Source organism: Hemitrygon akajei, chromosome 27 (genome assembly GCF_048418815.1).
Source record: "Hemitrygon akajei chromosome 27, sHemAka1.3, whole genome shotgun sequence".
Lineage (NCBI taxonomy): Eukaryota > Metazoa > Chordata > Chondrichthyes > Myliobatiformes > Dasyatidae > Hemitrygon > Hemitrygon akajei.
Genome location: NC_133150.1, coordinates 40283570 through 40307381, shown reverse-complemented (window position 1 = coordinate 40307381; position 23812 = coordinate 40283570). Strand labels below are relative to the sequence as shown.

Below are 23812 nucleotides of genomic sequence, written 5' to 3'. Positions count from 1 at the left end.
GGAGATTTACCAGGATGTTGCCTGGATTGGAGAACAAGTCATATGAAGCAAGGTTAGCAGAGCTGGGACTTTTCTCTTTGGAGCGTAGAAGAATGAGAGGGGACTTGATAAAGGTCTACAAGATTATGAGAGGCATAGGTAGGGTGGATAGTCAGTACCTGTTTCCCAGGGCACCAACAGCAAACACCAGAGGGCATAGGTACAAAATTAAGGGAGGAAAGTTTAGGGGAGACATCAGGGGTACATTTTTTACACAGAGGGTTGTGAGTGCCTGGAATGACTTGCCAGGGATGGTGGTGGAGGCTAAAACATTAGGGGTATTTAAGAGCCTCTTGGACAGACACATGGATGAAAGAAAAATGCAGGGTTATGGGGTAGTGTGGGTTTAGTACTTTTTTTTAAGGATTATATGGGTCGGCATAACATGGAGGGCTGAAGGGCCTGTACTGTGCTGTAGTGTTCTATGGTACTTCTATGGTCCCAGCCAAATAACATACTGGCTGCTGAAATATGAGAAGGGAACCCTTGCATCTATGTGCACACAAGAACAAGGCTACTGCTTTTCATGATTACAACAAGGATAATAGATCTTCAAAACACATTTAAAATGATACAGGAACACCATTTGAAGCAAGGGATGGGCTCGTGTTCAGCTTGCTACTCTGTGAGGCTTGCCTGTCTCTTTGCCTAACTGAGGCTGTGGACTGCAATTGATGGGCTCCAGAATCGGTTGCAGAGATGACTGCCTTTGTGGCTATGGCCTCACTTTTACATTTCTGTGAATTTCAGTTCTGAATGTTATTTGTCTACTTTGCTTGTTGACACATTTCGCTTCTTTTGCACATCGGGTGTTTGATGGTCCTTTTTTAATAAGTTCTATTGGATTTCTTTGTTTTGTATAGCTGCCTGTAAGGTGACAAACTTCAAGCCTGCAAATAGTATACATACCTTGATAATAAATGTACTTTGATCTGTGAACTTTGAAATTGAGTGGAATCTGATTGACTGTGATTCCATAAGCTGTCACATCTATGCAGTGAAATAGAATTCTGAATTTAACCTTCCAAGAGTGTGTTCCAGTTTAGAGAGGATGTTGCCGAGTCACAGAGTTATAGGTTATGGAAACAGGAGCTTCAGCCCAAGTCGTCCATGCTGACCACAGAGTCTTCCTGAGCTTCTCCCATTTCCCTACATTTGGTCCATATCCTTCTAGAGCTTTCCTGTAGATGAATTTGTCCCAATGTATTTTAAATAGTGTATGTATACCCACCTCCAACACTTCCTCTGGCAGCCTTTTCCACGTACACACTGCTCTGTGTGGAAAACACTGCCCCTCCAGGCCTTCTAAGACTTTCCCCTCTCACCTCAAACCTCTCAGATTATCAATACCCCTACCCTGGAATAAAGACCACAATTATACACCATGTTATTGTCCCTCTTAATTTGCAAACCTCTATAAGATCACCCCACAGCTGCCCTAACTTCAGGGAAAACTGTCCCAGCCTATCGATAACCCAAACCCTCCAGTCCCAGCAGCATCTTTGTGAATGTTTTCTGTACCTTCTCTAATTTAATCACACTCTTCCTCTGGAACTGCACAGAGTAGACAAGGTGAGGTCTGGTCAACATCCTTTATAGTTGTAACAGGCCATTCCAACTGAACGTAATGCCCCATCTATTGAAGGCAAGCATACATATGCCTTGTTCACTGCTTTGTCCTGTGTTACCACTTTCAGGGACCTATGTAGTTGCACACCGAGTTCTCTCCTGTGTAAGATGTGCCCTTGTTTAATTTCCCAAGATACATCACTTCACACTGTCTGGGTTCAAACCCATCACCCATTCTATTGGCCACTTTCCTTATTCAAAGTTCAATTTATTATCAAAGTATACCGTAAAGATCCTAGAGCCTCATCTTCTTACAGATATCCACAAAACAAAGAAACACAATAGAATCCTCAACATGGCACACACAACAAAGACTGACAAACATTCAACGTGCAAAAGAGGATGAATCGTGGAAATAATAAAAATATGTAAACAAATAAGAATATGAGACACAGAGTCCATGAAAGTGAGTCAGAGAGTGAAACTAATCCAGGAGCCCTATAGCTGCAGATCACTAAATGCTGACAAACCCAGTGGACTATATATTTTTTTTTGTGTGACTGTATTTTACAGTTATTTTGTATGTGCCTTGTGCTGAGTGTGACTGTTGGTCCTTTGTTTTACATCTTTGTCCAGGAGTAATGCTGTTGCGTTTTGCGGGATTTATATATGGTTGAATGACAATTAAACTTGAAGTTAAACTTGAACTGATGGCATGAGTGAGAAGAGAAGGCAACAGATTAAATGCAGGCAGACGGGACAGGCTCAGGTGGGGGGGGGGGGATCATGTTGGCACGGAGTAACGGGGCTGAACACTGGTTCATGCCACCAACATTATCATTACAAATTATTAATATTGATGACAAATAACAGTAGCTAACAAATAAGAGCACTGATTCCAATGGCACACCACTGTTGATAAAGTCTGATGTTGTCAGAAAACCAACACTCCACCATCACAATCTGACTCCTTCCATCAAGCCTATTCAGTATCCATCCAGCTAGCTTACCATGAGATCTCACATTACAGATCAGTCTACGGTGTGAAACCTTGTCAAAGGCCTTGCGAAGCTCCATGTGCCAAACTCTACAGCCCTGTCCTCATCAGTCCCTTTGATCACCTCTTCAAAAAACCCAGTCAAAATTTTTTGAGAGTGTATTTATCATGCAAAAAATCATGTTGACTATCCCAAATCAGATCCCTGATATACTTAGTTTTTTTTCCTCTCCCTTTTTTCTCTTTCTTTCGCTGCCCATCACTCTGCCTGTTCTCCATCTCCCTCTTTTGCTCCCCTCCTCCTTTCTTTCTCCCTAGGCCTCCCATCCCATGATCCTTTCCCTTCTCTAGCTCTGTATCCCTTTTGCCAATCACCTTTCTGGCTCTCAGCTTCACCCCACCCCCTCCGGTCTTCTCCTATCATTTTGCATTTTCCCCTTCCCCTCCTACTTTCAAATTTCTTACTATCTTCCCTTTCAGTTAGTCCCAACGAAGGGTCTAGGACCAAAACGTCGACAGCGCTTCTCCCTATAGATGCTGCCTGGCCTGCTGCATTCCACCAGCATTTTGTGTGTATCCCAAATAAGATCTTGCCTTTGCAAGTTCAGGGGAATGCTATCTCACACAATCACCTCCAGTAAGTTATCCACCACTGATCTTGTGCTTCCCTGCCTGGAATGGGACTGGATCAGTAATCTATTGACTCAAAAATATGGAAACACACTGAGACATTAGTGGACAGTGACAAATGATGATCCAATCAAATAAAAATCATTACTTGAGAAGAGCTGTGAGCACGTGATGAGGGACGATGCTGTTGTCTTTCTCAGTCAATGTGGAATTCAATTGTACCAATTGACAGTGTGGGCAGATTCCTCAGAACACAGTGACAGCTTTAAATAAAACATCTTTTTATATTGTTAATGCATTATCATTTGCTTTTTTGTGCTGCATTGGATCCAGAGTAACAATGATTTTGCTCTCCTGTACAGGAAATAACATTAAAAAATGTTGAATCTGCTTGTGTAAATTTGATTTTACCTGTCCATTTTCTGAAGAATTTCTCTCTCAGTTTCAGGTGCTTTATGGGCTGAAGATAAAGTAAGAGGAGTTGTGGGAAGAGCGATCACAATCGATTGTCACTATGCACCAATGTACCGCACACACAAAAAGTATTTCTGCCGCATGTGGGATCACCAGTGCACATCGTTAGTGAATACAAATGGGCAAAGTGAACAGTATGGAAGGATGACAATCAGAGATAACACATCCCTGCTAATATTTACTGTTACTATGTCTTGTCTCTAATGATACAGGACATTACCGATGTGGAATCGCAACATCTGGCAATCATCCGATGTTTGATATGTATCTACAAGTACCTGACGGTAGGTTTCCAGTTGTTTGACTGTATGATATCTGATATCAAATATCTAATCTGTTTTGTCTGGGCAGCAGGAATATCCTGAGGCTCTTCAGCGGTGCAGAGGCCTGTGGTGAGTGGGCAGGGGTCGATTAACCCTACTCATGTTGTCCGTCCCATTGACTGGCCAGTGATTTCCAGTGGGAGGCCCAGCACATTTTCCTGCCTCTGAACTGTGTAAAATGTCACCCTGTCAGAGTCTGTATTGAGACTTAAACTAATAATGCAACAGCAACAGATCAGTGAGATGCAAATATTGCTTGTGGTCTAAATACCTCAATAAATATTAAAAGGGAGTCAATTTTCAGAGTTCAAAAGACTCAGCTCAGTCATCATGGAGCAGGCCAGCCCACTTCCCACCTCACCTCAGGGATCAGTTGTTCCCTCCCCAACCCCCTCAATCTCAATCCCTCTCCCTCTCATCCCCCTCTCCATCTCATCCCCCCTCACCCCCTTCCTCCATCCACATCTAGGAGCTGTGAGTCCCCACACTCAGTACCTGCTGACTACCCAACACCCGACAGCCTACCTCTCCATCCAACCCATTCCCATGTGGAAAATAGCACAATGGAATTACATTAGAAAATTGAAAAAGGAACATTCTGGCACAGAAATAGATTCCCCCCCCCCCCCCCCAGCCCATCATGTGCATCCAATGACCTGGAATGAAGGAGTTAACATATGAGATGCATTTGATGGCACTGAGTCTTTTGCTTGCTAGAATTTAGAAAAATGAGAGGGTATCTCATTGAAACGTAGACCATTGAAAGGCTAGTTTGAGAAGACATAGAAAGTATGTTTCCAGCAGTGGAGGAGTCTAGACTGGCGGTCAAAGACATTATAAGGACATTCCTTTTGAACATAGCTGAGAAGAAATTTCTTTAGCCAGAGGGTGGTGATCCTGTGGAATTCATTGCCACAGAAGGTTGTGGAAGTCAAGCTATTGGGTATATTTAAAGTGAAGGCTGATAGGTTCTTGATTAGTACAGGCATCCAATGTTTCAGGGAGAAGGCAGCAGAATGCGGTTGAGATGGAAAATATATCAGCATTATTGAATTCTGGAGCAGACTCAATAGGCCAAATGGCCTAATTCTACTTCTATGTCTTATTGTTTTATGATCTTATTATGTCAGTTTAAGCTAATTCCATTTGGCGACAAATGTGTATAATCACTCCAGTGCCTACCTTTTGGTGGGTTCATCTAAATGCCTTTTAACTATTGTTGTTCTACCTGCTCCACCTGCTTGCCTGACAGAGCATTACAGGCAGTCACCACACTCGCTATAGCTAAAAAAATTGTCTCACAAATCTATTTTAAACTGGCTACTTCTCATCTTAAAAGGCACAAAGTTTTCAAAGGTACAATTTAATGTCAGAGAAATGTATACAATATACATCCTGAAATGCTTTTTCTTCGTAACCATCCACGAAAACAGAGGAGCACCCCAAAAAATGAACAACAGTTAAACGTTAGAACCCCAAAGGCCCCAGCAGTTCACCTCCCTCCTGCATGTAAGCGGCAGCGAGCAACAATCCCACCCCCTCACCCCACCGGCAAAAATTCAGCATCGGCACCCGCCACCGAGTTCTCAAGTGTGAGTAAAGCAACAGTAAAAACCCAGACTTGCAGTTACCCCAAACACTTCATGTTTCACCCAATATGTGACATACCACAGGCTCTCTTTCTCCCTAATAAAGGAAAAAAAGGTGTCTCCGTTTTCACAGCGAGTGGGGAGATAACAAACATCTCACTGGTTTATGATGTTAAAAGTCCATTACGTTGCTTTTTTCCGGCTCCGTGCCCAAAGATCTGGGCACACAGCAATACATATTCTGACTTTCCTGACAACATATGATCTCCTGCCTTAACACCGAACTTCGATCTGCCCATCTCCAGAGCCCGGAGATCCTCGGCCTCCAAAGCCTTCAAAGCTGAGCCGGACTCTTGGCCAAGCCCTTGGCGTGCCGAAGAACGGCCAGTTATGAAACCCCGAGAGTGGGTCCCATTCCCACAAAGAATGTTAGTAAGCATGTAACTCCAGGTCAGGGTCTTCAAAAGAACCCAGAAATGGGAAAATAAAGATATTAAAGATGGAAGTAAATGTCTTTCTGAAGATGCAAGCAAAGGAGTCGCTGTTTAGCGCTATCATCACTACGCTCCGTCTCCGTAAAGTATGCTTGCATTGATTCTCCAAACAGCACCGGAGGCTGTCTCCTTGAAGCTGAGAGAGATTGTACTCTGATTTTCATTCTGACACATCCTCAGTCTCATCATCACATCTGTCCTGAATTGGAGTCCTACTTTGTTTTGAGATAACGTCAGATTTGGCAGTTCAGGCAGCTGAGAGGGTACAGTGACACAGATTGATGTGGGGTTCAGATGCCCACCTGTTGCATCTTTATTGATTTTCTTATGTTCACTGATTCTTTCCCACAGAACTGGTGTCTGTTCCTGTGCTTCAATTTCTGTCTCCTGCAAATGTCTCGTGTGTTGGGGGCTCCGTGTCAGTGTCCTGTGAGTCTGTACTGGGACTCCTTCCTATTCAATACGCATGGTATGAAAACACCTCGTCTGTGGATTCAAAGATCTCTGACACCAGTAAACTGGATCTACATTGTCAATCCTTCAAACACCAACACCATCAATATTACTGCACAGCCTCAAATACTCATGGAGCAAAGTCTAGTGAAATAGTGAATGTGTCCATCTACAACAGAGGAGACAACTGCAGTCTTGTGATTTGGTTTACTAACACTGGTAAGTGGTGGAGGGTGTGAATCAGTAGGGTGTATCATGTACTGTTTTCAAGATTCAAGATTGCTTAATGTCGGTTGCAGGACATAAGTGTGAGGAGAACAAAATAATTGTTAATTTGGATCCAATGCAACACAAAAAAAGATATTGAACAAAATATTAAAGAAACACAATAAATATAAATACATAAGATGGTTTATATATAGTGACTGTATGTCTATAAAGTGACACTAGCCACAATAGTGTTTGTACCTAAGGTGGCTGACATGAAGTGATAAAGTTGTGGTGGTCGGGGTTGTGGAGGGGTGTGTGGTTGGGAGTGCTCATCTGTTATGTTCTTAGGATTCCATTCAGACATTTTCAGATGATTCTTTCTGCACTGTGACAAGTCTTGCAGAGAGCAGAACACCACATTCAGTAGCTGAGAAGTGAGTCCCTCACCAGAGAGCTTCCTGCCTGCAGCCTGCTCTTGCCGTGCATGGTGGCTTTGTGTCTAAGTTGCTGACACTTCCAGTTACTGACTGCGATTTTCTCATCTTTGAAAAACAGCAAGTGCCCAAGCTCGCTCCTTCTGGATTTTTAACCAGTTTCCAGTGGTTTGTTTCATGGAAAACAGAGAGAATTGTACAGGTGAAGAAAACAGTGGAAATCATATGCAGTTAGTGTAAGAACTCAGGAAGAATGGCTGCATCAGGCTGTTTTGTCTCTCAATTCTACTCCATTATCAATGTAACTCTGGTTGATCTATACCTGGCTGTCTCTGCTCTTCTGTCCCATTTTTCCACTTTGCCATTCCCTGACCTATATATAAAAAATCAACTCTCTGTTTAAGTAGCCCCATTGATCCAGCCTCCACAACCTTCCAGGCAGAGAATTCCAAAGAGAGTAAAGACGTTCCTATGCATCTCCTTTTTAAATTACCCAAATATAAGCTTGTTACTATGCCTCCTCATTTCAGACACTCCAACAGGTGAAACTGGCTTGCCCACAGAAGGCGGAGGATGGCAATAGAAAGAGTGTACTCTGCCAGGAGGTAGTGACCAGAGTTGTTACACAATTACCTCCTGGCACTTGATCTCAATCCTCCGACTAACAAAAGGTTGTTCTGTTCTGGGGTCCCTGTCCTTTGTGATTTTTATAAAGTACTTAACTGAGGAAGTGGAAGAATTGCTTAGCATGTTTGCAGAGAACACAGATGCTGCTGGTGCAGTGGACAGTGCAGAAGATTGTCATAGGTTACAGTGGGACATTGACAGGATGCAGAGCTGGGCTGAGAAGTAGCGGATGGAGGTCTATCTGGAAAAGTTCAAAGGTTCAAAGGAACAATTTAATGTCAGAGAAATGTGTACAATATACACCCTGAAATGCTGTTACTTCTCAACCATCCACGAAAACAGAGGAGTGCCCCAAGAATGAACAACAGTTAAATGTTAGAACCCCAAAGTCCCCCCCAGCTCCCCCCTCCCGCGCATAAGTGGCAGCGAGCAACAATCCCCCTCCCCTCACCAGCAAAAAAAAAGCATCAGCACCACCACCAAGCACTCAAGTGTGAGCAAAGCAACAGCAAAGACACAGACTAGCAGTTACCCCAAAGGCTTCGCATTTCACCCAATATTTGACATACCACAGGCTCTCTTTCTCCCTTATAAGGGAGAAAGAGGTGTTTCCATTTTCACAGCGAGTGGGGAGATAGCAACAACTCACTGGTTTATGATGTTAAAAGTCCGTTACGTCACTTTTTTCAAGCTCTGTGCCTGAAGATCGCAAGGATCCCATGTCTCCAGGCACACAGTCACAGACATCCTGAACCCCCCCGATGACACATGGGTCACCCGTGGTGACATCGACCCTTGGTCTGCCCATCTCCAAAGCCCCGAGATCCTAGGCTTCCGAATCCGACCCAGACTCCTGGGCTGAGCCTTTGGCGTGCCAAACAACGGCCAGTTATAGAACCCCGAGAGCAGGTCCCATTCCCACAAAGAACCGTAGTCAGCATATAACTCCAGGTCAGGGTCTTCAAAAGAACCCTGAAGGGGAAAAATAGAGATATTAAAGATGGAAGTAGAGTTGTTTCTGAAGAGGAAAACAAAGGAGTTGCTGTTAGGCGCAATTATCCCTCCTAAGCTCCACCTTCTGAAGAAATACAGCTTGAAAGATGAAATTTGAAGACAGCATATAAGGTTAATGGCAAGATGTTGGGGTCCAAGCCCAAATATTGGTTAAAACTGGCACGCAAATTGATAAGATGGTGAAGAAGGCACATGCTGCGTTGGACATCATTAATTCCAGTGTTGAATTCAAGAACCATGAGGTATTATTACTGCCCTATAGAACTCTGATTAGTCCACACTTGGAGGACTGTGTTCCGTTCTTGTCACCTCATCATATGAAGAATATGGAAATTTTTGAGGCTTTAGAGGAGATTTACCGTGATGCTGACTAATATATCTGTGACACAGTAGTTAAGCGACTCTTAGATTGGCACATGGATAGTTTTGTGCTGTGCAGGTGGAAGGGTTTGTTTGATCATGGACTAGGTTTAAGGCTGGAACAACATCATGGGCCAAGGAGCCTGTACTGTGTTGTATTGTGCTATGTTGTATATAAAAGGAACCTGAGGGGCAGAATTTTTACACAGAGAGAGGGGGTAACTGTAACAAATTACTGAACAAATTTGAGGAGATGGATACCATAAAAAATGATTTTAAAACTTTTCTGGGAAAGGGATGTGAGCTAAATGCAGGCAAGTGAGTCCAGATCAGTTTAACACACTCATCAGTGTGAATGAGTTGAGTTGAAGGGCTTGTTCTTATACTGCATAATTCTATGATGCTTAAGGCATTTTTCTGTCCACTATTAGATCAAGAACACAAGAGATTCTGTCGATGTTGGACAACAACAGCAACATATACAAGATGTGGTAGGAAATCAGCAGGTCAGGCAGCATCTATGCAAAGGAAGAAACAGGCGACATTTCAGGCTGAGGCCCTTTCTGGTGATCTGCTGAGTTCTTCCCGACCTGCTGAATTCCTCCACCATTTTGTGTTATAACAGGAATTGTCTTGCCATTGAGAATAGGAGCATTATCCAGTTGTATCAAAAACTGTACTTGGTCTAATATCTCTACCTACACAGTGCAGAGTTGTGTTTATCCTCTGGTAGGTATTGCAGCCCCAACAACAGATCTCCCAGAGCTGGCAGATGTCAGTTACCTGGCTGGAACTTTCACTTCTGTCTGCACAGAATTAAATAGTGTTTGCAATCCCAGCAATCAAGCCCTGCAACTTCCCTAGCAACATGGGTGTTCAGATATACACAGGAAACAGAAATTACTCACTTCCATGCAACCAAGGCATGAGTTTACTCAAGGCATGTACACTTGCTTGACTGCACTTGGAAAACAGAATAGACTGAATTTTCTTTCCTTGCCTTAACAGGATGGGAATATTCATGTGAAACATTTACAACAGTGTCAACTGCAAGGTAAATCATTTGATCCAGTTCTGCTGAAAGGTACAATGTTCTCATTGCTGGTCCTATGGCCCTGCTCCTAAATAAGACCATATGATATAGGAGCTGTATTAGGCCATTTGCCCCATCAATATGATTAGGGAGGAAAATACAATTTTATTTTCTTGTACAGAATGTCTGTGAGAATATTGTTTTCAGTTCTACAACCAATGGTACAACCAACAATCTCCTACATGTTTTAAGCTCAAGAATCCAAGATAAATCAAACTCTAAATATTCTGCAATAACGTTGCCATAGAAGTTGATATTCATTTTTATTTTGGAAGTAGATTCTTGGAACGGATAATTACTTGCCCCAACAAATGGACTCAACATTCAAGGACTTTTCATCTCATGTTTTTGATATTGATTGCTCACTTATTTGTTTGTTGTCTTCTGCACTCAGGTTGAATGCCCTAGTTGGGTGGTCTTTCATTGATTCTGTTGTGGTTATTATTCTATAGAGTATGCCCACAGAAAATAAATCTGAGTTTCATAAGGTGACCTATGCAGACTTTGTTAATAAATCTACTTTGAACTATAAGGTTTAGGGTTTACATCCTGCTGTTGTGTAGTAAATTCTTAAGGTCACAGAGTCATACAGCATAGACAAAGACCATGAGGCTTTCCACTGGGCATCTATCTACAGTACTGTGCAAAAATCGCAGGCACCCTAGATCTCTTATATGATTTCAGATGGTATAGCCTCAACATCAAGGCTGTCTGGGATTACGTCGAGAGACAAAAGCAAGTGATACAGCCAAAGTCTGCAGAAAAAAAACTGTGGCAAGTTCTCCAAGTGTTTGGAACAACCTGGCAACCAATTTTCTTTTAAAACTGCATGACATTGTACCTAAGAGAATTGATGCAGTTTTAAAGGCAATATGTGGTCACAGTCAATATTGATTTGATTTAGATTTTTACTATTAGGTGGACTGTATAGAAATATTTTTGATATTCAGGAACTTTTCATTTCATATTTTTTGAAAGCATGGTCACTTTACATAATTACTTCAGAATCAGGTTTATTATCACTGGCATGTGTCTGGAAATCTGTTAACTTAGCAGCAGCAGTTCAATGCAATATATAATACAGAAGAATAAGAAGAAAAAAGAATAATAAATAAATAAGTAAATCAATTACAGTATATGTATATTGAATAGATCAAATATCCCGCAAAAGCAGAAATAATATATATTAAAAAAGTGAGGTAGCATTCATGGGTTCAATGTCCATTTAAGAATCAGATGGCAGAGGGGAAGAAGCTGTTCCTGAATCGCTGAGTGTGTGCCTTCAGGCTTTTGAACCTCCTACCTGATGATTACAGTGAGAAAAGGGCATGCCCTGGGTGCTGGGGGTCCTTAATAATGGACACTGCCTTTTTGAGACACCACTCCTTGAAGATGTCCTCTGTACTTTGTAGGTTAATATCCAAGATGGAGCCAGGTAAAGTTACAACTGTCTGCAGCTACATTCGGTCCTGTGCAGTAACCCCCACCCCCACCATTCCAGACAGTGATACAGCCTGCCAGAACGCTCTCCATGATACATCTATAGAAGTTTTTGAGTGTATTTATTGACATACCAAATCTCTTCAAACTCCTAATGAAGTATAATCGCTGTCTTGCTTTCTTTATAGCTGCATTGATATGTTGGGACCAAGTTAGGTCCTTGGAGATCTTGTCACCCAGGAACTTGAAAATGCTCACTCTCTCTCCACTTATATATTATTTCTGTTCTTCCATGATTTTCAATCTATCTAATATACATATACTGTAATTGATCCCTCTATGAGGATTGGTATGTGTTCCTTCGTCTTGCCCTTCCTGAAGTCCACAATCAGCTCTTTCATCTTACTGATATTGAGTGCAAGGTTTTTGCTGCGACACCACTCCACTAGTTGGTATATCTTGCTCCTGTACGCCCTCTCATCTCCATCTGAGATTCTACCAATAGTTGTATCATCAGCAAAATTATAGATGGTATTTGAGCTTTGCCTAGCCACAGTCATGGATTTAGAGAGAGTAGAGCAGTGGACTAAGCACACACCCCTGAGGTGCACCAGTGGTGATCGTCAGTGAGGAGGAGATATTATCACCAATCCACACAGATTGTGGTACATGCACTTAAGGCATTTGCACAGCACTGTATATAAACCTATCTTCCAGCACCTGGCCCAAAGCCTTCCATGCAGATGTGAGTTAAGACCTCATTCAGACATATCACACACACTGACTCTGACTCTGTTTCCACCACTCTCTAGGTAAAAACAATCCATTCAAATCCCTTCTAAATCTATGTCATCTAGCTTTATTCACCTCTGAGAATGGGAACGTTTTCTGTCATCTATCCAACCTGCACATCTCATAATTTAACATCCCTCAATTATATCCACTGTGCTCCAAGGAAACAAATCTACTCTCTCCTCATAATGTTTATCCTTCTGAAATTAGAATTATTTGCTCCACTCAAAGGGTTGTCATACAGCATTCTTCATGACTGCTCTGAAACTAACCTCCATCTTATTAACTTCTCTATTGTTCCTTAATGCATTTTCACTTTGTAGTTCCTAATTTAAAGATTTTATATCTGTGACCAAGTCCCAGTGATTAGGTCTATAACTGATAATCAGGTTGATTGCCCTCCCCCCCCTCTGCCCCTCAATCAACTCTAGTTTACTCTTCTCATTTAACTCCTCTGGCTCTGCTTATTTATCTCTCTCCACTCCTCTAAGATTACAGAGGAAACAGAAGGTAAATGTTTCAAATACAAAGCCATCTTGTTTTGTCTCATTAATTCTGTATCTTTTCCATTTTGCTCACTTCCATGATATGGAAGGTTGGTCATTGGCTGCTCTTCGCCCTCCTGATGATCTGCACTATTTCAGTCACATGGTTCACAAGGGAAACTAAGGTAGGCTTATGGACATCAATGGAATTTGCTTTCAAATATACTCATCTATTGAGGAAAGACATTTAAACACATTTACCTTTTCTTATCCAACAGTCAATCTAAAACTATTTGCAGATGATATTGACAAGATGTTGACACACTGTATGTGTGCAGAATGCTTGATGTGAATATATTGAACTCCAGATACAACTCTAAAGCAGATTTCCCAGTGTCGATGAGTCTGATAATTTGACCGTTGCTTTTTGTAGAGACACATTGAATCAGATCTTCACAGACTGGTCTATGAGGTAAAGTGAAGGCTTCTGGATCACACAGACTGTGCTGGAATTTTGCATCAAGATCAAATATTCATACTTCTTCCTACTTTGTGGAACTTTTTATCATTTGTGGAGATCTATCCTCTCTTGTCATTAAATGAAAGTGAAATACTTCAAGGCAGTGACATTTTTTGCATTCCATTTCCACCATGTCAACTCCACATTGGCACCTTTTTTCAATGTTTTATTTCGCTGCACAAGCAACAATTTTTAACCCCATCATGGCTGTGAACAGCTTAAAACATTTTACTCTGTTAAATTATATTGTATGGATTCAAATGCCTGTGGTTGTTGTTCTATGTTTCAATAAATAATTATTTGAAATTCTTATTAATAAACGTGATATTAATAAGTTTATCCTTTTAGTGTAGTTGCAAATGAAAATTCATACATGGCAAGCAGATCATATTTAAGCTCCTCGATTTTCTTGTTTATCTTGTTCGATTAAACTTTCTTTTTTTTTAAATAATTTACTACAAGACACGTATAAATTTGTGCTATTGTGATGATGTATGCAATTCAAGTGATAAATGTGTGCCTCAATTAAAGTAAAGAATGAACTTAGACACGTATTTTCTTTTGATTTAGTTCAATGTGTTGAAGTTATCAAACATAGCCTGGGGACGAGCTATTTTTAAAATTACTCCTAGATGGCTATCGACCTGTTGAAATACAGCAAAAGATTCAAACTAAAAAAATACACAGTGAGTAAAAAAAACACATGCAGAGTCAGTCAAGTTTAATTAAAAAAAACTGCACTGCACATGTTCTTTGAAAGGGAGGATATGATCTTGTTTGAAAAAATCCGAGATCAGAAGAATTCACAAATTCATGAAGAGTGAATGCCGGGTGATCGTAGTAATTTAGAACTATACATGTAGCTGGATACATCAGAAAGATTGAATGTTTGATTCCACAACCGATATTTGTATACTGAACTAATTCAACAACTGCTTGGAACAAATGTAACATACAATGAGAAATAAGTGCCAATTTTGCTGAGAACGTTGCGTTTAAATGCATACAGTTTGCTTCAAAGTTTGACTACTTCAACCAAAAGAGGAGAAATAAATCCCAGAGAATTTAGAAACAATGACATTGTTGTTTGCAGAGCACTTGAGGAGGAATAATAAGAAGAATCAAAAAGAAGTGGAGTCTATTTCATGTCTGTCATCAAATTGAAGAGATTGACTGAGCATTGTCAGTTCAATGATGGGCTTAATGATGCATTGAAAGATTCTTTAGTTTGTGGAATCTTACAGGTAAGCATTCAAGTATGACTCCTATCTGAAGGACAACTTACATTCAGGAGAGCAGTTACCATTGCTGTTTCAATGGAAACTGCAGACAGAGATACAATTGTGTTGCAGTCAAAAATTAAGTGAGTGTGAACAAAATTGCAATGACTGAACAGAAACAGGCCAGGCCTAATAAATTGTGTTACCATTGTGACAGGGGCTTACATTCGCAAAACAAAGGCATATATGAAAGTGATACTTGCAGAACGTGCGGCAAAGTAGGGCACATGCAAAGAGCATGTCAAGTAGACAAAAATAAATGGACTGCACAGAGAAGGAAAAAGCAAAAGTGTCAAGTGGTCAATGAAAAACCTGATAATGATCAGAGTAAAATAAGACTGTGTAGCCTTGAGATTTACGGTATGAAAATTAACAATAGACTAGCAATACTGCTTACACCAGGAGTGAATGGCAAATCTGTTTCAGTCATTCCACAAAAATGAGTTTGAACAGCATTTCAAAGGTACTAAACTGAAGCCCACAGATATTCAACTAAGTACTTTTACTGGCAAAAAGATAATTCCTGTGGGAATGACATCCATATCTGTGAAATACAACAACTAACAAGCCTCATTGAGCTTGAATGTGGTAAAACCAGAAGGGCCAGCATTGTGGGAGCTTGATTGGCTGAGACAGTTATAACCAGATTGGAGATCTATCCACCAGTTGCATGCCAAATCCCTTGCAATGAAGTCAACCGAAAGCAAATTAAGAAAGTTACTGGATAATGCCACAATTGTCTTCATGACGAACACCATAAACCTTTGCCCAACAGAGGACAAATATGTGTTGATGCTGACATCTGTGCCTGTGGTTGGAAAGCATATTGTACCAAGGAAAGACCATGCTACTCAGAGGAATGTGAAAATAGTGAAAGCACTAATCTAACGACAACAGTTTTTATAGGCATCATGTCTGAGAAAGCTTTTGATACATTAATCAGTCAGTTGTGAAATATTGCTTGGTTTCAAACTGGAAGAGAGTTCAAGGGTCTTCAGGAAAGTTGGAAGCACTCGGCTTGTGTGAGTATAAAAACCAGCATCTACTTTGCGAGCATTATGCTTATTGCAGGAACTTCAAGCGGGAGAAAAAAGCTGCTTGTAAAAGCAGCTGCAAAGACCAGACTAAAGCCCAGATCTATGAATGGAAGGCCAAAAAGAAAGGAGTCAAAGGAGAGACAAAAACAGAGGATTCATTACATGATGTTGTGGATGAGGAAACCAAAAGGAGAGATCAGATCATAAAGGGAGAATAGAAAGATTAATAAGAGAATACAGAATCAGGTTTATTTATCACCGGCATGTGTCATGAAATTTATCAACATAGCAGCAGTAGTTCAATGCAATGCTTAATATAGATGAGAAAAGCAACAAAATAAAATAATAGTAATAAATAAAAAAGTAAATCAATTACAGTGTACGTATATTGAATAGATTAAAAATGGTGCAAAGAACAGAAATAATATATATTAAAAAGTGAGGTAGTGTCCAAGGGTTCAATGTCCATTTAGGAATCAGATGGCAGACTCCACTGAACTAAATGCATGAACTAGAAGAAGAAATGGGAAGGAGAAGAAAGGTGTCCACCACAGTTGGAACCACTTCCTGCAGTTTCAGGGTCAACAACTCCTACAACCACTGTGGAGGAGGCCCCAGAACCTGAGATGGTTTCACAGCAACAAGTCTCACCAGCCAAGCAGAGTGATCTCCATAAAGGGAACATTACTTTCAATCCAGTTTTGGGTCAGGGACCCTCCTCGGATCTGGTTTAAGGTGTAAGAGTATCAGTTGAGAAAGCCAAACCAGCAGGAGGAATGATGTGAAAGATAAAAGACTATACAATTCATTCTTAGCTTATAAACTCCTGACATATGGACACTTCTATATTCAAACAAACCTCTGTATTGTTACTTAATTCAAAAGTCCAAGTACAGTTCTATGCAACAGTCTTAGCCACCCTAATTATTTATGATTTCAGATGGTATGGCCTCCATTGAGCCCTGATCTCTTGATCGAGGCTGTCTGGGATTACTTGGAGAGTCAGAAGCAAACAAAACAGTCAAGCGAGTCTTATGGGCTCTGCTGGAGAGAAGGATAGATTAATCATGCAGTATAGATTGTTTTAATAATATGGGCTGAAGATCCAAACTTTGCTCTACTGTTCTATGTTCACGCGAATAACAGAATGAGTTTTCTTTCTCTCCACTTTTCAGAATTACTCTTTCTTCTCAGTTTTATATGCAGTTGATGCCTTTCATTACAATATCATGGAGGTCTGGATACCATAATGAATGATATTTGTTGTATTTTCAGACTTACAGACAACATTGACTTATAGGCATCTGTCAAAACAGATCCATTCATGACTCAGTATGGAGTCTGTATGGAGATTGGTTAAGACTGATCTGATCAGTTGTTAGGTAAAGCCCAGCCCACCTGTGAGCACATCTACAAAGGAGTCCTGCCACAAGAGAGCAGAATCCATCATCAAGGACATCCAACATCCAAACATGCTCTCTTCTCACTGCTACCGACAGGAAGGAGGCAGAGGTCCCTAACCAAGAGGTTCAGGAAGAGAGCAGCCATCAGACTCCTGAACAAGGTTGGATAACTTCAGGCACCCCAACACTGCAATGATCAGTGAGCACAACATATGGACTCACCTTCAAGCATTCTACAGCTTATGGTCTCAGTATTATATATTTACTTATTTGTTGTGTTTTGCACAGTTTGGCTTCCTTTGCACATATGTTGCTTCTCCGTATTTGAGTAGCATTTTTCATTGATTCTATTGTATTTCTTAGTTCTACTGTGAATGCCTGTAAGAAAATTGGGTGTATATCATGACATAAACATATTTTGATAAGTTTACTTTGAACTTTTTGACCTTTGATAAGTTGCATGATAATTTATCTATTGCCATGCATTTTGTAGAAATGGAGTGAGAAAAAAACACAGCATGAAAAATTTCCAGTCACTCTACAAAGTTCTTAAAGGAGAATGAGCAATGGAAATAAGTTGGGTGCTGAATAAAATGAGTGAGCTGCAAATTATTGCAGTTTGCATTGGTCACCAGGGTGTGAATCTGCAAACTGATGGTATAACTTGTTTCATGCTGATCTGTGACTGTAACCCATGAATGTACAATAAAGAGACCTGAAAATGAGAGAAGGTGAATTGCATTTTTGTAATTATAATCCCGAAGTCAGAAAATGCAAAGGATTATTCATTCCTTTTCAAGTTCAATCTGAAGTTTAAGTTTATTTATCATTCAGCTCTGCACTTGTAACAGCTAAACAAACAAAGCTCCTCTGGAGCCAAGGTGCAAAATGAAGTACATGCAGTTACACACAGCATACACCACATAGCACATATAGTTTAGAGAGAACATACATCCACAAAAAAATAATAATAATATTAGTCCAAACCTTTGAGTGACATGGCCTGAAGTCTGATAGTGCAGGGGATGTTGTCCTGGAGCTACTTTTCTGCAAGAACAAGTACACAACAGTTCCTCATCACGTGCTTGATCAGCTCTCAGGTAAAAACTACTCCCCCATCCAGGCCATGCTTACATATCACTGATGCCATTGGGAAGGAAGTAAAGGAGCATTTGGTCCCACAACACCATGTTCAGGAATATTTTTCACCCTTAAACCATTAGGCTCCTGAATCAGTGTGGATTATGTCACTCACCTCAACTGACTATACAACCTATGGACACAATTTCAAGTTCTCTACAACTCATGTTCTCGGTCTTATTTATTTACTTATATCTTTTTTTTTATTTGCACAGTTTGTCTTCTTTTACACTTTGGTTGTTTGTCAGTCTTTGTCTGTAGTTTTTTATTGATTCTGTATTTTTTCTACAGTGAATGCCTGCAAAATAACAAATCTCAGGGTAGGATGTGGTGACACATACGAGTGTTGAAAATAGGTTTACGTGAACTTTTTGAACTTCGATAGGCTGCATGACGACTGACCTGCCATAATGCATTTTGTAGAAATGGAGTGAGAAAGAGACACATGCATGAAGATTTCCAGTCATTGCACAAATATCCTAAAGGAGAATGAGCAAGTTGATGAGGATAAAAATGAGTAAGCTGCAAATTTTTGGAATTTTCATTGATTGTCAGGACACGAATCTGCAAATAAATGGTGTAACTTTTCTCAGTACTAACATGGGACTGTAACCCATAAATGTGCATACATAGAATAAAGAAAACAGAAGGTGACTGTATAATTGTAGTTATAATCAGGGTGGTATATGGTGACATATGTGTACTTTGATAATAAATTTAATTTGAATGTTGAACTTTGAAATGCCTCACTGACAAGGAAGAATATGACATAATATCCTACACCATCTCCCCATTGGCCTTCACTATGGCAATGGAGCTCATTATCAGAGCCTCAAAATGGGTTGCGGGAGGAAAACGGCTACAGTTTTGTCAAAGGTTACCACCAATACGGGCCTGTATGGACAATACAAAAATACTGACGACAACTGTCATCTGCATTTATTTATTTATATGCAATGTGAAATTAAGTGTTTATAAACAATTGCAAAGTCAACAATTAAAAATCAGGAATAAATCAGCTGCTTTCCTGGATAACCTCAACCTTCACACTACAATGAAATCAAGGTTGAACAATGAAGCAACACACACAAAATGCCGGAGGAACTCAGCAGGCTGGGCAGCTGAACAATTGACATTGTTTAGTTAAACATCAAGATGGCGTGGATAAGCAGTGACTCTGCATATAGCTCCAATGGGAATGATCAAATAATCCTGTTTCAGAACGCTGCAGTTAATTTCACAATATAAAATGGTGATATTAAACCTGATTCTGATTCTGTGTTACTTCTCCAATATGTGCGAGACGTGAGAATTGTTATCCCTTGTACTGAAGTTCCTTCAGACTTCATCTGCCCCAGGGAATCACACAGCATGAATCTGGATAGATCACACTTCGACTAACTTTGAAAGATCTAACCAGCTAAACAGGGGTATTAGGAAGTTAGTAACTGAGAATCTGAGCAAAGGTATGCAGGGTCAAGGGTCAGGGTGACCATGGGGGTGAGATAGGTAAGACAGAAATGTCTTCTCCTTGAACAAGTGTGACCTGTCCATTTACAGTGCCCTATGATTCAATGAGAAATAGAAGCTACAGGTTGCCTACTTACACAGACAATTTCCTGTCAAAATGGAATTGATTTGGTGTCAGAACACATTTGACATGGATTTTACCTATTGTGACTCTGTAATTCCATTCAGTAGCTTTTTCCCTGAAATCTAACTGAAGCAAAGTGAAATCTCTTCAGAGCTCCTGAAATTGCAGTGACAGATTAAATAGAATCCAGAAGAGGTGAGCTTTCCCAAGGTTCCTTCAAAGAGAGGACAGAACATTAGACTGGAGAGGGAATGAAGCCAAGAACTGTATGCTGAATTTGCATGATAAGCCCCTTCTACATTACAATTATTTCCTACTTTGCTCCCTCTTCAGCAGCAAGCTCCCCAAAACAGATTTGATTGATTTTATGACTAGGGCAAATCCAGAATGATGTACAAATCTTGGGGTGCAAGTCAATAATTCTCTGAAATTTGGAACAGAGTGAGATGGTAAAGTAGGTGGTGAAGAGCACTTATGGCATTGGGCCAGCACTTGAGAATTCAAGAATTCATGTTGCTAATGTACAAGAATATGGTTAACACACACTTGGATAGTTGTGTAGTTGTGTTTGCTGCATAAGAGGAATAATGTGGAAACATTGGAGGGATTGTAGGAGAGGTAATCCATCAGACAGAAAACATAAGAGAAGAATTAGAGCATCCTTCCCATTGATCTATTCCACCATTCTATAAAGTTGAAAAGTTCAAAGTTGAGTGTACATTTATTATCAATGTATGTATACACCATGAGCATTTACCCCAATGACTCAACACACCTAATATAATTTTTATTCAAGCAAAAAATAAAATTTCTGGAGAAACCAAGGGAGACAGGTGGATTCTATGGAGTCAGAGTGGTCAATATTTCAGATTAACCCTTTGGTTCAGGAAACCTCCAGCTGCTTCAGATTAAAACATCTGCTGTTTCTTGTGTCTAATAAGATAACATAATAGGAGCAGAATTGAGCCATTTGGCTCATCGAGTCTGACTGCCATTTCATCATGGGTTTTTCCTCTCTCACCCATCTCCTCCCTGTCTCCCCATGTCTCTTCATGCCCTGACCAATAAAGAATCTATCAATATCTGCCTTAAATATACATAAAGGCCTGGCCTCCACAACTACCTATGGCAAACAATTCCAAAGATACACCACTCTCTGGCTATGAAATTCCTCCACATCTCCATTTTAACTGGTTGCACCCCTGTTGTGAGGCTGTATTCACTGATATCAGACTGTCCCACCATAGGAAACATCCTCTCCACATCCACTCTATCAAGGCCATTCAGGATATGATATGTTTCAATGAGGTCATTCCTCATTCTTCTGAATTCTACTGAAAGCAGGCCCAGAGCCATCAAATGCTCTTCATATGATAATCCATTCAATCCTGGAACCATTTTTGTGAATCCTCTTTGAACCTTCTCCAGTTTTAGCACATCCATTCTGAGATGAGGGACCCAAAACTGCTTACAATATTCCAAGTGAGGCTTTGCCGGTGCTTCAGAAAGTCTCAAAGTTACATCTTTACTTTTATATTCCAATATCACATTTGCTTTCCTCACCACAAACTCAACCTGCAAATTAACCTTGAGGGAACCCTCCACAAAGATTTTGAAATCCCTTTGCACTTCAGTTTTTAGTATTTTCTCTCCATATAGAAAATAGTCTACCTTTTATTTCTTCTACCAAATTGCATGACCATACACTTCCATCTAACATTTATTTGCCAGTTCTACAAGTCTATCAAAGTCCATCCATAGCCTCTCTACTCCCTCAAAACTACCTGCGCCTCCACCTATCTTCATATCATCTGCAAACTTTGCAACAAAGCTATCAATTACATTTTTCAAATTATTGACATATGTAATGGCTTCCTTGTAATGTTATCTGCTAAGGCTAATGTAATGGCTTCTCTGTAATGCTAGCTGCTGAGGTACTGTAATGGTTTCTCTGTAGCAGGAATGTTTGGGTTATGATGAGAGATAACAGGATTTTGGAATTCAGTGCTATCCAATATGAGAAATGTTATTCTTTCTTGTGTGTCTGGGAGCCAGGGTTTTTGTGGGTTTTCGTTGAGGAGAGAGGAAGAGGAATGACACTTGTGGGCGCTACCTGTTGTGCCATGTGGAGCACATCACCTGTGTCTGTCATGACCCGGAGCGGGGAACATAAGACGTTGAAGCTATGGGAGGATGGGCATGATGGCAGATGTCACTGGAGCAAGAGGAAGTCAAAGGGCCTCAATGATTAGCGCCACAAGATCAACCCTGGAGCTCCCAGACACAACGGTCCAGCCGCCTGGAGTAAGTCAAACTAACTTGCCGCATGGCACGACAGGTAGAGCCCACCGAGATGGCGGTGCACCTTGCCCTGGCTCTGGAGGGGTTGTCCCTGTAAGCCCTCATCGACCTAACACTGGCTGAGCAGCGTGACTACTGGGCCCTTGTATCAGTGCTGGAGCGCCGTTTCGAGCAATGAGGGAAGAACTGTGCTGCAGACAGCGCCGTGTTGGAGAAAGCTTGGGGGCCCTTTCAGCAGATCACTGCCACTCTCCTGGGCAAGGCTACCGCCAGTTCCCTCCTGCAGCCCAGGAAGAGCTTGCCTTCTTCACTTCTGTAAACGTGTGGACGTCAGAGCGCCTTCAGCAGCATGTTCGCCCAACATCGGCAGCGTCGCTGGCCGGGGCAGAGAGGGCAGAAGCAATTTTAGACATCCCTTTTGAATAGAGATGAGGAAGTAGGAAGTAGGTGGGATGTAGAAGGAGCTTTTCGTGCAAACTCAGCACACAGTACTCCACTTCATTCCCTCTCTGAAGGCTGTGCCCACTCTTTGAAGTAACTTTTAGAGCTCACCTCTTCTGAATTCTTTTCCCTCCATTAGTGCAATTTCAAAAGCTCTGATGGGATTTCACTTTGCTGTAGTTAGATGTGAGGGGAAAAGCTACTGAATGGAATTACATATTCACAATGGATAAAAGCCACATCGGACCCTCTCCTAAACCAACTCAACTGCATTTTGACAGGAAATGGTTTATGTAAGTAGACAACCGCTGCAGTTTCTATTTCTCATAAAATCATAGGGCCTTGTAAACAGACAGGTCACCCTTGTCTAAGGAGAAGATATTTTTATCATACCTGTCTTACCTCCATATCATAACTCTGCATACCTTTACACGGATTCTCAGTTGCTAGCTTCCCAATATCCCTGTTCAACAGGTTAGATCTTTCAATGTTACTCGAAGAGTGATCTATCCAGAGTCCTGCTGTGCGATTCCCTGGACCAGATGAAGTCTGAGAGAGCTTTAGTACAAGGGATAACAATTCTCACAGGTCACACTTATTGGAGAAATAATACAGAATTAGAATCATGTTTAGTATCACTGGCATACTGCATGTTCTGAAATTATCTGTATCAGCACCATCTTGAAGTTTAACAAAACAATGTTAATTGTTCAACTGCACAGCCTGCTGAGATCCCCCAGCATTTTGTGTGTGTTGTTTCATTGTTTAACACTGATTTCATTGTAGTGTGAGGGTTGAGGTGATCCAAGAATGTGGCTGATTTATATATTTATATTGTCCTGAATTTTTGCTGCTGTCTTTGCAATTTTTTATACACAATTATTTTCACATTGTATAGAAATGGATAAATGATAAAATAATTCAGTACAGACAGAGAGCTTTTGTTACTTTGAGTTTGTTACATATGTTTTAGGGGAAACAGTACAGTATATTAGATATGAATATATATCTGCTTAAATTCTGTACTTTGTATAGTAAGAGTGCTGACTCTGTTGTGTCAGGCACAGCTGTCC

At 40.8% G+C, this 23812-nt stretch overlaps 1 protein-coding gene across 1 annotated transcript in view; it reads left to right on the top strand.

Annotated features, from left to right (window-relative positions):
• The window catches only part of LOC140717007 (uncharacterized), a 41028-nt gene that overhangs the window by 2787 nt on the left and 14429 nt on the right, over nt 1-23812 (top strand). Inside the window, exons 2-3 of the mRNA XM_073030202.1 lie at nt 3922-3993; nt 9645-9704. Of these exons, the coding sequence (XP_072886303.1) occupies nt 3922-3993; nt 9645-9704 (132 nt within the window). The remainder of the gene's footprint in view (nt 1-3921; nt 3994-9644; nt 9705-23812) is intronic.